Source organism: Dipteris shenzhenensis, chromosome 19 (genome assembly GCF_047967505.1).
Source record: "Dipteris shenzhenensis isolate YYH24624 ecotype China chromosome 19, Dip_SZ_1.0, whole genome shotgun sequence".
Classification (NCBI taxonomy): domain Eukaryota; kingdom Viridiplantae; phylum Streptophyta; class Polypodiopsida; order Gleicheniales; family Dipteridaceae; genus Dipteris; species Dipteris shenzhenensis.
In genome coordinates this window covers 24,353,684-24,368,632 of record NC_141614.1, presented here as the reverse complement: position 1 = coordinate 24,368,632, position 14,949 = coordinate 24,353,684, and the positions used below count along the sequence as shown (strand labels likewise).

Sequence of the window (14,949 nt, the reverse complement as noted above, 5' to 3'; positions counted from 1 at the left end):
TGGAGCGTCACATGATTGTGAGGATTTGAAGGGCGTGAATTGGCTCCCATTGATGTAATGCCATAAAGGAGGATGAAATTCATCTTTCATCTGGCAGCAAGCAAGAGAAAAGAGAACGATGGACGTACATAATCCCTTGGCTGCGTCTAGAAAGGAGCTATGAACACAACGTATTGCTACATTTGTTGGACTCCAGAAGCTAGCCATAGGTGACTAATTGGCCTTGATACTGAAGGTGAAGCTTATGTGTACTGTGTATTCTCTACCAAGCCACAAAAGTTGTGGTGAGATGCTCTAAGCTTGTTGCAAGGTGTACCTGACATGGTATAGCAGAAGATTTCATTTTATGAATTCTTCATCGACCAGCAGCAATTGATTACAAAAGAGAATTATTGTGAAGAAGATACTTCAACGACTCGTGGCGTGATCTTTTCGACCGTGGCTGTGAGCATGATATGGGCGTCGAGCGGCAAAGTGTGATGGGAGGAGTGAGAATAGGTAGCGACTCTAAGAAGAGGGTGACAGGAGGGGCAGCACCTTCTTAGAAGAGTCAGGGATGGCACTAGGCAGAGCTCGAGCCGGAGAGAAGGAGTTGGGAGTTGGGCTGCATTACCGCAAAGGTCGAGGAGGCAGAGGTTCGCTGAGCATTAAACTTCCTCGGTGGAGGGAGAAATTTGAATCTGTATGCAAGCGCCCTTCCCTCCACTCTAACCTTTTCCCTCCATCCACCACGTGGCACAGCTCCTCCTCTCGCCACGTGCCAACGTATATAAGAGATGTAAAAAGTTCATTTGAGTACATGTCTTCACGAAATGTGACTTAGAAGATAAAAAAAGTAAACAAAAAGGAAATGGTGTGGAGAAGGCAAAGGGGAGAGAGAGAGAGGGGGGGGAACGGGGGGAGAAAAGGTCCAATGAAGAAGGGGAGAGAGAGAGTCAACCACTTTAGAAAGTCCAATGAAGAATAGGCAACATAGCCAAGAGGGCAGGCCAAAAAAATGTCGATGTAAATGCTCATTAGAGAATGGAAATCGCTTGGCTTTTTGCCCAGTCAAAGACCGAAGGTATCTTCCACACTTGCTTTGAGCATTATGTTTACATTGCCTGCTAAACCTTTCCATTCGCCATGGCTTCGCCCCTTCCTACACGTTTCGACTCTCGGCCGTTGATTCTCCGTCGTTGCGCTCCCTTGTGGTTGTCCACCCTGCTGCTCTTCCTTCCCCACGCTTCTTCGCAGCCTTGCTCCAACCAGCAGTGTGGCAATGTTACCTTCGGCTACCCTTTCAGTGCAAGTCCTGCCTGCCCCGCTTTCTCCACTCATTTTGAGTTACTATGCAAGTCTGGTGGCGTCGCGGGCGATATACTGTACTTGAATACAACCGTAAGCGGGAGTAACTTTCCAGTTCTCCACATATCCAGTGATAGCGTGATCGTTAATATCACAGACGCAAGATCCATCTTACCTGATAACTGCGTAGCATCCAACTCTTCTGCAGGGAATCTTACAACTCTAGCACTTCCTGACTATCCTGGTCCGTTTCTTCTATCTGGCGACAACAAATTCGGAAGCTTCAATTGTACTATTGGTGTGCTCCTTACACCCGATACAGGTTCTCTTGCGGACTATGCCGTAGGAGGATGCGATATAGTCTGTCCGGGAAACAATTCCAACCCGGAATGTGGCAATAGGACCTGTTGTGTTACCTCTTTTCCGTCGGACATTCGGACAACCTTTTATCAAGTGTCAACCTTCAGTGACTTGAACGGCACCTGTGCAGGCTTCTGCACGCCATTCTACAAGAACTACACAGACTTCGAAAGTCTGTTTGGTTTGAAGCTCGAATGGGCATTGCCCTCTAAGGGGAACGACCCAGAGTCTATCACAAAAGAAGCGAACTACGCTTGCAGCCAATACTCCAATATTACCCTTGTATCGGCAGTTCCCGGATACCGGTGCGATTGCTTGGTCGGGTTTCAGGGAGACGGATACTCTCAGGGAAGAGGCTGTACAGGTAAAATCCAGGAATCCTAGTTTACACCTGTGAGCTCCATATTTAAAATCGAGAGTCCAGGAATGCGTTGATATCATGTTTATGCTAAATTTGGACGATGTAAGGAGCCTGTCGTTGATAAACTGTACTTTGACACAGATATCGACGAGTGTGCAAATTCGACTCTGAACGACTGCATCGTAGGTCGCACAGTTTGTGAAAATTCAATCGGCAACTATCGATGCCGTTGCAAATCGCGTTTATTTGTGGGTGATGGAACTAGAAACGGATCGGGCTGCCGGCTTTCGCCCGCCGTGAGGAAAGCTGTGGGCATCAGTGGTGGTAAGAAGACCTCTGTTTCTGACGTATCTATTGAGCACGCCAAAGATAGGGTGTTTTACCGTAAAAGAATTATGTGGAGAAATTTCAAAAGACTGGATTTTTTATCAGGTTTCGTCGGCTGTATCGTTTTTGTCTTGGTTGTTATCTTCATCGCCCTATACTGGAGAAGGCGACGACGACGCAAGTACTTTCTCTTAAACGGGGGTTTGCAGCTGGAGGCGTACATCGCCGGGAGCACAGGAAGACAGACCACCAGGCTTTTCACCATCGAGGAGCTCCAATTGGCGACCCAAAACTTCTCGGAGCAGTTCAAGGTCGGGACGGGGGGCTTCGGCACAGTATTCAAGGCCACGTTGAGGGATGGGAGGATCGTCGCCATCAAGAGGGCAAACCGTTCGGGAGACGAGAGAGACAGCCAGCAATTTCTGAACGAGGTAGCCATTCTGACGCAGATCAATCACAGGCATATAGTGCGGCTACTGGGGTGCTGTTTGGAGACGGCAACGCCGCTGCTGGTGTACGAGTTCGTGTCGAACGGAACGCTCTCGGAGCACCTACAGGGAGGGAAGCCGGAGAAGCAATATATGGGGTGGAGGAGGAGGCTACAGGTAGCGATTCAGACAGCGGAAGCGCTGGCATATTTGCATGGGGCGGCGTCACCGCCCATATTGCACAGGGATGTGAAGACGGCGAATATATTGCTGGACGGGAATTTGGAGGTGAAGGTGGCGGATTTTGGGGTGTCGAAGCTGGTGCCGGAAGGGAAGGAGCAGGTATCGACAGCAGTGCAAGGAACGATAGGATACTTGGATCCGGAGTACTTCCAGACGCTGCAGTTGACGGACAAGAGCGACGTATACAGCATGGGGGTGGTGCTCATCGAGCTCATCACGGGGCTCAAGCCGGTTGACAACCACGATCGGGAGGCTCAGTTCGCTAATCTAGCGCTCCTCTTCATCGAGAGGATGAGAGAGGGGAGGGTCCCCGAGCTCATCGACCTCCGCCTCGTGGCCGAGGCGGAGGAGACGGCGGCGGCGGCGGCGCTCACAGCCTCTGTCATGCGTCTAGGCAGACTCGCTCGCCGGTGCTTGGCCCTTCGAGGAGCGGAGCGTCCCTCAATGGGCGAGGTGGCCGAGGATCTCCGTCGCATCGAACGCGACTTGCCAGGTCTAGATGCATCTAAGGAGGCAGCGCCGTTGCTTGCCGCTGCCAAATGCAACTCACAAAATGGCAATGACTCGCCTGAGGCGGGCGCAGTTGTGGCGTCGAAGTCTACTTTCTACGTACAATCGTCGCCCTCATCCTCTTCCGTCACCACCATGTCCTTCACCTTAGCGTCTTTGCTACCCGGTTATGCATCTCCCCGCTAAAGATCACCCCTTGTAGTAGAATGTATATTATAGAACCCTATGCAAATGTAGAGTAAATTCTCTACACATGGCTTGGGCTGAGAAGCTATCACAATGACTTGATTTGAGTGTTCGTCCACATGAGTTACTGCGCATGTTTGGTTCCCATCTTTGAATGGCCCTAGCCACACTAAATTGTATATTTTACTACCTCGACTATTGACCTTATGGAAATGTGAAGTAGATTCTACATATATGTCTTTAACTAAGAATGATCACACTTTGCCCTAGACTCATTCTCAATTGTACATTGGTAATGGAAATATGGTTTCTTTCTAAGATCATCTTGAAGAACTCTCCTTCTACTCATGCTGGTACTTGGTTTTCTTGTGCACACTTTGTGTCCATCTTTTGAGTGTAGCCTGTTTCTACCTTAAGTAGTGTATGCCCCCTAATTCTTAGGGGGGGTTTAAATGTTCTTCCTATGAAGACATACATCTAAGTCTTGCTTAGATACTCCAAGAAATGTTGCTTTACACAACAAGGTTATGGAATTCATTTACACCAAGGGCTTTGTTGCTTCTTCAAGCCTCCTCTTTATTTATTTATATATAGATCTGGATTCATCCACGTCGAACATGTCCAGAGGCATCCTCTACAAGGATTTTCAAGGGATTTAAACCATTTGATTCACAACAGTCAATTTCTAAAATTAAAAATCGCTTTACAAAATTGCTCAATCAAGACTATTTTTAGTTGATGTTTGGTGGATTGAGCATATCAAACGTGGTTTTCTTACTACCATGTGGTAGATATTACTTTTATTTGGCATACCATGCAAGAAAGCCGAGATATGAAATGGTATATTCTTGGTCAAATAATTACCGCATTTTGCAAGTGATTTTAATTATTGAAATCTCTTGAATTGATTTAAATTGATGTAAAACATATTTTTTGAAGAAAAAATGTTATTTAAAATCTCCTTGCAAGGGATTTAAATCATTTGGCTTAAAATTATGATTGATATTGATTGAATCCTTTGGTTTGAAATGGGGATTGCATTAAAAAGATTGCTCAATCAAGGAAAAAAAATTCCTTGGTGATTGGTGAATTCGTTAATTCTTATCAAGACATGGTTTTCTTACTACCATGTGCTAAATTATTTTTATATAGTATACCATGCAAAAATGCAGATTGATTTAAAAGTATTTTTTGAATGAAGAGCGTTTCAGAGATTCCTCTGGAAACAAATACTATATCGTCATAAGCAACTTGGTCACTTGTGTGTAAACTTATATTAATGTGTATGTGACCCTATTGTCATTAGCCTCGATAATTTCACTATCTAAATTTTCAAAAGGAGACCTCTTCAAGTACGAGCATATATGCTCATCAGTGACATCATCTTGATCACATACTCATCACACTACAAGTTCTCCAATTCTTTAAGAAGCCTTAGTATGTAGCATGGATGGTCAGTTTTGTTAGGAAGTGAAACTCTCATATTGGAATGGAAGTTTGAGTGGCCTAATAAAAACAAGTAAATTTGTAAACATTTTAAAACTTTTAATATAAAATTCTTATACTATTACCCAGATGTAAATTTGCAAACATTTGCTAGTAAGTAAAACTTGTATTATAAAATTCTTGTAGTGTTATCAAGATTTACATTGAAAAGAGAATACCTCTTACTTTAGAGATTCTTTTACATATATTATTACCAAAACACATTTTATCAATTTTGGACTATGCAATGTGCAAAATCATTTTTGTAAGTACTTTTGGAAAGTGTACTCTCCAAAATCATTTGTATACATATTTTGAAGTACTTTTAGATGTATTTTTAAAACATATCCACCCTTAAGGAAACAAATTAAAACAAGAAAGTAAGCTAATTTTGTAAGTTTTTAGAAGTGCAAAAAATAAAAATTGTGAAAATTAACGCAACATGTCATAGATGTTGAGACCTAAATTTTTCTTAGCTTATGAACAATTTAAAATTCTAAAAATAATTTTAATGCACACATATAAATATAAATATATATGTGTATGTATGTATGTATGTACGTACGGCCCATGCATGACATTAATCTACCATAAAATCTTCAAGATATCATAACGGTATTGATAAACACCGTTTGAGAGTTTCAAAACTCTAAAATCTAGAAGATATGGCTGCACATGCATGCATGGCACGAACATTCCTTTGGTTCATCGATGGAAGGCCATTGGTACATATGACGGGACAGGTGCACTACACTTGCCCATGTGGCACATCGATGGAAGGCCATTGGTACATATATGGCAGGACAGGTGCACTGCACTTGCCCACATGGCACTGACATGCATGCGGGGTTTTTAGCTCATTCGTGTCAGTGTGGGATTCATGCAACAACTATTGATAGAGGGGAGGGAGGAGGAAAGAGAGATATGCTTTGGATGGTCAAAATCGCCATAAACCCTTTTTTTTACCAAGTGTTATGCACAACCATCAAAAAATAGAATCTGAGGTGTGTTATTCAAACACACTCATAGCCAATGGGCACGATATTTTGCACCTGCATCAATCCCACCTATGTTGAGATGCGTGTAGAGTATCATGTGCATCTGATATGATTTGGCTGGTGGAAGTTGCCATAAACCCTGGTTACCACCAAGTGTTATGCACATTGTCAAAAACATGCTTTGAGGTGTGTTATTCGAACAGGTACATACCTGATGGGCACGATACTTTGCATGAATATCAATCCCAGTGTAAAGTAATGTGCCCATCAAATATGCTTGGGATGCTTGAGGTCACCACAAATCCCATTTTCCACTAAGTGTTATATACAACTGTCAACAAACACGCTCTCAAGTGTGTTATTCGTATGCACACATACCCAATGGGCATGAAACTTTTCACATGTGTCAATCCCATTTATGTTGAGGTGTGTGCAAAGTATCATTCCCATCAGATATTCTTTGGATGATCAAAGTCACCATAAATCCCATTTTTCACCAAGGATTATGCACAACTATAAAAAAATATGTTGTTACTCGAACGTGTATATACCTGATGGGCACGATACTTTGCACGCACATCAACACCACATCTATTGAGGTACATGCAAAGTGTCGTGCACATAATATATGATTTGTACTATTGAAGTCGCCACAAACCCCATTTTGCACCAAGTGTTACATATGCATGTGCACAACCGTCAAAAAATAGTATCTGAGGTGTGTTATTCGAAAACACACATACCTGATGGGCATGATAATCTCCACACATATCAAACCCACATATATTGAGGTGCATTCAAAGTATTTTGTCCATCGGATATGATTTGGATGGTTGAAGTTGCCACAAATCCTATTTCTTACCAAGTGTTATGTGCATCGTCAAAAAACACGCTTTGAGGTGTGATTCGAATGCGCACATACCGGATGGGAAAGATCCTTTGCACACACATCAGTACAACCAAAATTTAGGTGTGTAAAAATTACCAGGCCCATCGAATATGCTTTGGCTGGTGGAAGTCGCCACAAATCCAGTTTTTCACCATGTGTTATGCACAACCATCAAAAAACATGCTCAAAGGTGTATTATTCGAATGCATACATACCCTATGGGCACGTCACTTTTCATGCGCTTGAATCCCACTTATGTTGAGATGCTTGTAAAGTATCGTAACCATCGGATATGCTATGGATGGTCGAGGTTTCCACAAACCCCATTTTTCACTAAGTGTTATGCACAACTATTATTCAAACACGCACATACACGATAGGTACGAAACTTTTCATGGATATAAATCCCACATACATTGAGGTTTGTGCAAAGTTTCATGCCCATCAGATATGATTTGAATGGTCGAAGTCGCCTTAACCCCAATTTTTCACCACGTTTTATACACAATCATTAGAAAACATGCTCTGAGGTGTGTTATTCAAACACACACTACATGTCTGATAGGCATAACACTTTGCACGTTCACCAATATCACCCACACTAAGTCACGTGCAAACTATCATGCCCGTTGGATATGATTTGGATGGTCAAAGTCACCACAAACACTATTTTTCACCAAGTATTATGCACAACCGTAAGAAAATATCCTTTGAAGCTCGGGGGGGTCACTATGTATGAACCCTCTATATCACGTGCATTTGAGGCCTATTTGTAAAATCCCTTATCTGTAAATTTTTCCTTAATAAAACGTACCCTTTTTCTATACAAATCTGTAAATTTTTTTACATTTCATTTTAAATGCTCCCTTATGTATATTATTTTTTGAGAAATTTAGGAATTAAAAATATCCTTCTGTTGAACTCACGTGATAGGGTTACATATGATGAGTGACCCCCCCGAGCTTTGAAGTGTGTTAGTCGTACGGGGTATATACCCTGATGGGCATGATAATTTGCAAGTGAATCAATCCCACATCTGTTGAGGTGAAATTAAATTATTGTGCCCATCAGATATGTTTTGAATGGTGGAAGTCGCCACAAACCCTGTTTTGCACCAAGCATTATGCACAATGGTAAAAAAATAGTATGTGAGGTGAGGTAGGTGTGTCATTCAAACACGCACATATCCAATGGGGAAGATACTTTGCATGCATTTCAATCCCACCTATGCTTAGGCTCCTGCAAAGTATCATTCATGTCCGATATGATCTGGAATGGTCAAAGTCACCACAAACCCCGTTTTTCACAAAGTGTTATGACAACTGTCAAAAAATATGCTTTGAAGTGCATTTGTTGAATGTGTACATACCCGATGGGCATGATACTTTGCAAGCACGTGAAATCCACCTATTTTGAGGCGTGGGAAAAGTATTGTGCCCATTGGATATGATTTAGATGGTCGAAATTGCCACAAACCTAAGTTGTTTTTTACCAAGTGTTATGCACAACCATCAAAAAATAGTATCTGAGGCATGTTATTCGAACATGCTCATACCCGATGGACACAATAATTTGCACTTGCATCAACATCATCTATGTTTAGGCACTTTCAAAGTATCATGTGCATTAGATATGTTTTGGCTGGTGGAAGGCGCCATAAACCCTATTTCCACCAAGTGTTATGCACGCCATTAGAAAACACGTGTACATACCCAATGGGCACAATAGTTCGCACACGCACAAATTCCACCTACTTCGAGGTGTGTTCAAATTATTGTTCCCATTAGATATGCTAAGGATTCTTAAAGTCACCGAGAAGTCACCACAAATCCCATTTTCCACTAAGTGTTATGTACAATCATCAAAAAATGCGCTATGAGTGTGTTATTCATATGCGCACATACCCGATGGGCATGATAATTTGCATTTGTGTCATTCCCATTTACTATGAGGTATGTGCCAAGTATTGTTCCCATTAGATATGCTTTGCAGGATGATCGAAGTAGCCATAAAATCCATTTTCACCAAGTGTTATGCACAACCATCAAAAAATACGGTTTGATGTGTGTTAGTCGAGCACGTACATACCCGATGGGAATGATACTTTGCATGTGCATCGATCCCATATCTATTGAGGTATGTATAAAGAATCATGAACATCAAATATTCTTTGGATTGTCAAAGTCACCACAAACCCCATTATGCACAATCGTCAAAACATAGTATGTGAAACACCTATTTCATTAATTTTGGACTTTTTGTGTTGTTTTTGGACGAAGCCCAAAAATCCTTCCCAAATGAAAACTTTACTTTGTGAAAATATCCTTCCCAAATCAAAATTTTACTTTCTGAAAATATTCTTCCCAAATCAAAAGTTCACTTTGTGGCACTATCATATTCACATAAAAATATTGTTTTTTCAATCTATACTTTTGCACCAACATGCAAGAATTTGAAATAATCCTATATTAGAAATTCTAGCTATATCTAAGTTATTTGTTAATTTAATTATTTTTAATATTTTTCCTTGACGTTTTTCCTTCCCAAATCAAAAGTTCACTTTGTGGCACTATCATATTCACATAAAAATATTGTTTTTTCAATCTATACTTTTGCACCAACATGCAAGAATTTGAAATAATCCTATATTAGAAATTCTAGCTATATCTAAGTTATTTGTTAATTTAATTATTTTTAATATTTTTCCTTGATGTTTTTCGTTGACGTGATAAATTTATAAATCCATGAAAGGAGACTTAAATATTTCATGAAAATAACATTGTCACTCGGCAATATGCACAAAATTTAGCAAAACTTTTAATAAATAGAAAGAAGACATGATGCCATAAGACCCAAGTTTTGTATTGAACCAAAGAGGTATAATAGCAATTATAGCTTTCTTTATATGATTACATTGAGAGACGTTGCTCTTAGCTAGAGTCTTTATATCCAAAATGATATAGATTGAACATATGTTTACAATTTAAATTGTTGCTCTTAAAGAGCCTCAATTCGTGCCATCTGCATAATTTGACTCCCCATTGTCTTATTGATCAATGTCACGACAGTCCCTTGCCAGGTGCCATCTACATAATTTGACTCCCACTTGTCTTGCCAAGCCTTGCCCCTTGGGTGCATTGACTCCCCATTGTCTTATTGCTCAATACGATAGTCCCTTGCCAGGTGCCATCTGCATTAACTCCCTATTGTCTTGCCAAGCCTTGGCCCTTGGGTGACATCCAGTGCAAAATACAGGTGCCATCTACATTAACTCCCACAAGTTATCTTGCCAACCCTTGCCCCTTGGGTGCATTGACTCCCCATTGTCTTATTGCTCAATGTGATAGTCCCTTGCCAGGTGCCATCTGCATTAACTCCCTATTGTCTTGGCAAGCCTTGACCCTTGGGTGACATCCAGTGCATATTTTGACTCTCATTTGACATAGGAGGTGATGACTCTGATTATAATTGTCTTGGATTGGCTCCTTGCCTAGTACCCAAATAAAATCCTTCAATGGACTTCAATACAAAGCTTTAATCATGGACATTCTTCATTTGCGTTGTCTCCTTCTACTTCCTCCATGGCGAGCTGCATCCTTAAAAATTCGTGTATATGCAAAATAGTTTGCTGTGGTATTTTTATTTTTCCTTCTACCTCATATCCCATGTGCTTCTTTGATTTCTTTGCCCTTGAATGCCAAGACACTATGATTGTCTCCGTCGAAACTTGAGAGACCGCTTCATCATTTGGGACCCACTCCTTCATTATACAATTAGTATATAATGTGTTGTTATCCATATTCTCCTTCCTGCCCTTTGGCTCATACCATACCGCTGTAAATGTTGTAGCTCTCCCTTGGTCATCTCTTTGCACATCAACTACTTTTGCAACCCAAAACTTCACATTCTCATATTCATCATCCGATGGCAGAACCACAACAAAACAATCGACCTCTATATCTACTTGTGGCATAAACTCTCTCTTCTTCGGTCCACAATATGGACGTGGGAGTAATGATACAAATTCATTTTCAAAGACTGGAGCTGGGCGCAAATCGTTATGAACATTTGGCCAAAACATATTGCATTCTTCCTTGACATCCTTCGAGCCTCGCATTCTCTCAAGGTCCTTTATTAAATTTCGTGTCTTGTTAATTACAGTGGTAGTGTGTTCTCTCCAAGTAGGCTTCGAATCAGGATATCTCCGGAGCATTTCCTCTTTGTATGTAATAAATGCTTTTAATCCATCTATTTCACAATTAGACCTCTCATTAAATTCTTGTATAGGAGCCCATGTTGGATACCTTTCCTTGCTGGGAATTGAAGTTAAGAGACTGTAAGGTTCTTCAGGTTCCCATTTTGTATCATGAGAATACTGTTGCCATTGCATTACGGGTTTTTCATCTTTAAAAAAAAAACGAAAGTAGTGTGGATTGGTATGACCTGTCAATGCATCACCACCCGCTTGTATGAAAGGTAGAATGAAGCTCTTCCAATCATACATTCTTTCGAGCCTCTCACATACTGTACTTTCCTTACGACCACCAACTTGCCTGCCACATCTTCTTACCAAGTCATCTATTGTCTCCACATCCTTGCATTTAATCTCCCTTGAGATTGTGCTAAAAACCTGATCGATATCCTCATGTGTATGCCCAACATACAAAAATCCACATTCGACCTCATTGAAGATTCGATGAGCAACTAGCATGGAGCATATTGCAAACATGAGTACATTCTTATTTTCTCACCAGCAATTATCAGCTTGTATTCTCAAAGTCGGTGGCAGGCGACCTTTTTCTGCATGTACATTGCAAATTGCCTTCATAATAGATGTTACAACTTGATTGCTATCATGTAGATGCAAGGAATCAATCCATATATCTGCAAATAACTTAATTCCATGCACTAACACTCCACATAGATGTGTCTTTAGAAAGTGCTTTCCTTGTAATTTAGGTGGAGTGGCAACAAAACGAGGCAATGTTGTTGTATTCTGATCCATGCCATCTACAATAAGGCACATGTAGTCATCAGGATGCGAAATAGCTTGCTCCTTCCAAAATGCATATTTTTGTCTGGAATGTCGAATAAGGTCATGATGAGATTTTTGGTTTTTTTTGTATAATTCCCTTTGATTCGGACATGTTGCACTCTCAATCGCTCGCTTTAAATCATCACAGACATTGCACTTTGACATTTTTTGCCTCCTTGGGATTTTAACATATCCAAAGTTCTTCTTCCAAAGAGTATACAAAGTATGAGAAGAAGCTACGTCATCCCCTCTTTGCCTTTGCTTTTCTGCAATAGAGTCAAATACTTCGAGCTTTGTCAAGCCCATTGGAAGGTGCATTTCAGTGATCGCGTCACCGTTAGGGAGTTTGGTAGATATATGGGGTTGAGGCAAAGCATTTTCATGTATGAAGTCTTGCAAAATTGCTGCTGCCCTGACAGTTGAGATTCTTGATTTGGACCTTCCTCTATTACCGTGAATGCTAAATTTGTTGCCGCCCTTTGCCTTGGTGACTAAATCCCAATATGTACCATGGGATAATCCAGTAATATTGTGATATGCCTTATTGCAAATCCTTTTTCCATTTACGAGAGGTTTTACCTTTTGTCTTGAACTTAGCCTTTTATTGCCATTCTGAAGAAAGCAAGAGAGACTTGTGAGAAGGTATTCATTTCTTTCGCTTCCTCTTCTTTGCCACACGTGTCCTCTACATTCCCTGATGTCTGCAAGATCAATGAAGCGCATACATCTTCGCTTGCAACATAGATATACCAATGCATTTAACACGTTCTCCTCCTTCATTACTCTCTTCCTCTTTGGTTGCTTTTGTGGATCTGCCTGGATTCGCTTTCTCTTCATGCATATGTATGACCGTTTTCATTCCTCGTGCACGTTGTTATCCTCGGGGGGGTCACTCATCATATGTAACCCTATCACGTGAGTTCAACAGAAGGATATTTTTTATTTCTAAAATTTACAGAAATAAATATACATAAGGGACTATTTAAAATAGTTTTGGAAAAAATTTACAGATTTGTATAGAAAAGGGGTACATTTTATTAATAAAAATTTTTACGGATAAGGGATTTTAAATATAGGCCTTGAACGCACGTGATATAGAGGGTTTATACATAGTGACCCCCCTGAGTTGTTATCTATATTTATGCACTTCTTCTCCTCACATTTGTTTGTAACCAAGCATCCATGATTGGTCGTTGCATCCTTGTCCATATCACAATCAAAGTTAAATACTGAATAATCCTCTGTTGATCTCATCCTCGTTTTTAACATACTCTTAGGACCATTCAATGAATTCAATATTCTACGAGAGTATTGAGAACCTTGAAACTCTTCCACTCCTGAGAGAACATCACTCATTGGGACATCTTGCATGGCTTTCACAAATCCACAACCTTGATTGACACCAGGTTTGTTAATATGCATGAACTCATCCACACTTGACAAGACATCGCTATTGAAACCTTTGCCCTTCTCACTGTGCAAGAATTCATCCACCCCAGATAAGGCTTCGCTTCTAAAATCATTTTGTTTCTCGGAACCAATGAACTCATCCACTCCAGATAAGATGTCACTTCTATAATTGAGTATATTGAAATCATCCACATTTGAAGTGATAGAGCCTGGCACATGGGCACGCTTTTTAGGTCCTTTGATATTGTAGTATACGTTGTCTTTATCATTGAAAACCACGTGCCTCTTTCTCATGTTTAAAAATTGTATGCTCCATCGCATATTCTTGCCTACCTCATAGTAGGGATCACATAAGGATGTTATGTTATCAACCATACCATCATCAGTGACTTTTAGAATCCTCATCTGTGCAAATGACCATTGCTCCACTTGTTCAAATCCCAATACTTCACCTTCCGCTACAGTCTTATTTGCAAATGATCTCATTTGTAAAATGTCCCCTATAGTAAAATCCAAGGTGGTGCACTTTGTATTCTTGATAATGTCTGTTGCATAAGTCTCATCTTTGTCCCATGCTATAAATGATTTGTTGGATGTATTGTAGGGCATAACATCTCCAAGTGTTTCCATATCTCCACATTTATACTTTAGCTCAACATGTGCGCTAAGAATCTTTGATACAGTAACTGCCACCTTATCTTCGCCAAGTCTTCGAAAGTGGCAAACTGAATTGGGATCACTATCATGGATTGTAGCAAATGCAACTACTTCTCTTTTGCTACATAAAATCACATCCATCCCTAGAACAAAATCTATAGCCATCTCCCTTGTGAGAGTCCTTCGCAAGCAAGCTGCAGTAGCAACAATTACATACAAATTAGTCTCTTTTTAATAATCTACTCATTTATTATAATTTTTTATTGGTACTTAATTTATTGGTGGGAGAAGTTATCCGATCAAGTACTCATCAGATGGACATGCCAAGTTATCCTTTGCATGGTCAATCGAGCATTAAATACTATTTTTGCTCTAGTGTCATGCACATCCGTAAAAAAACATGAGCCTACTAGGTATGTTATCCAATCAAGCACTAATGGGATGCGTGTGCCACTTTGCATGTAAGTCAATTCCACCTAGTTGAGGGTGTGTGCAAAGTATTGTGCCCATCGGATATGCTTTGCATTGTCGATCAAGCATAAAACACCGTTTTTGCCTTAGTGTCATGCACAACCATGAAAAAACACGGTCCTAAGTGTGTTAATCAAACAAGTACTTATTGGATGGGGGCTCCACTTTTCATCCAAGTTCGTTTCAACTAGGTTGAGATGCGTGCAAAGTATTGTCACCATCGGATATGCTTTGCATGGTCGATCACGCATTATACACCATTTTTTCCCTAGTGATATGCACATCCGCAAAAAAACACGCCC

General features: G+C 40.6%; 1 protein-coding gene across 1 annotated transcript; it reads left to right on the top strand.

Annotated features, from left to right (window-relative positions):
- Nucleotides 1-1,110: 1,110 nt before the first annotated feature.
- On the top strand, nt 1,111-3,778 carry LOC147890261 (wall-associated receptor kinase 5-like). The gene is made up of 3 exons (XM_087390649.1): nt 1,111-2,011; nt 2,150-2,332; nt 2,441-3,778. Exons 1-3 carry the CDS (start codon nt 1,126-1,128, stop codon nt 3,700-3,702), a joined length of 2,331 nt encoding a protein of 776 aa, XP_087246775.1. The 5' UTR covers nt 1,111-1,125; the 3' UTR covers nt 3,703-3,778.
- The last annotated feature ends 11,171 nt before the right edge of the window (nt 3,779-14,949 follow it).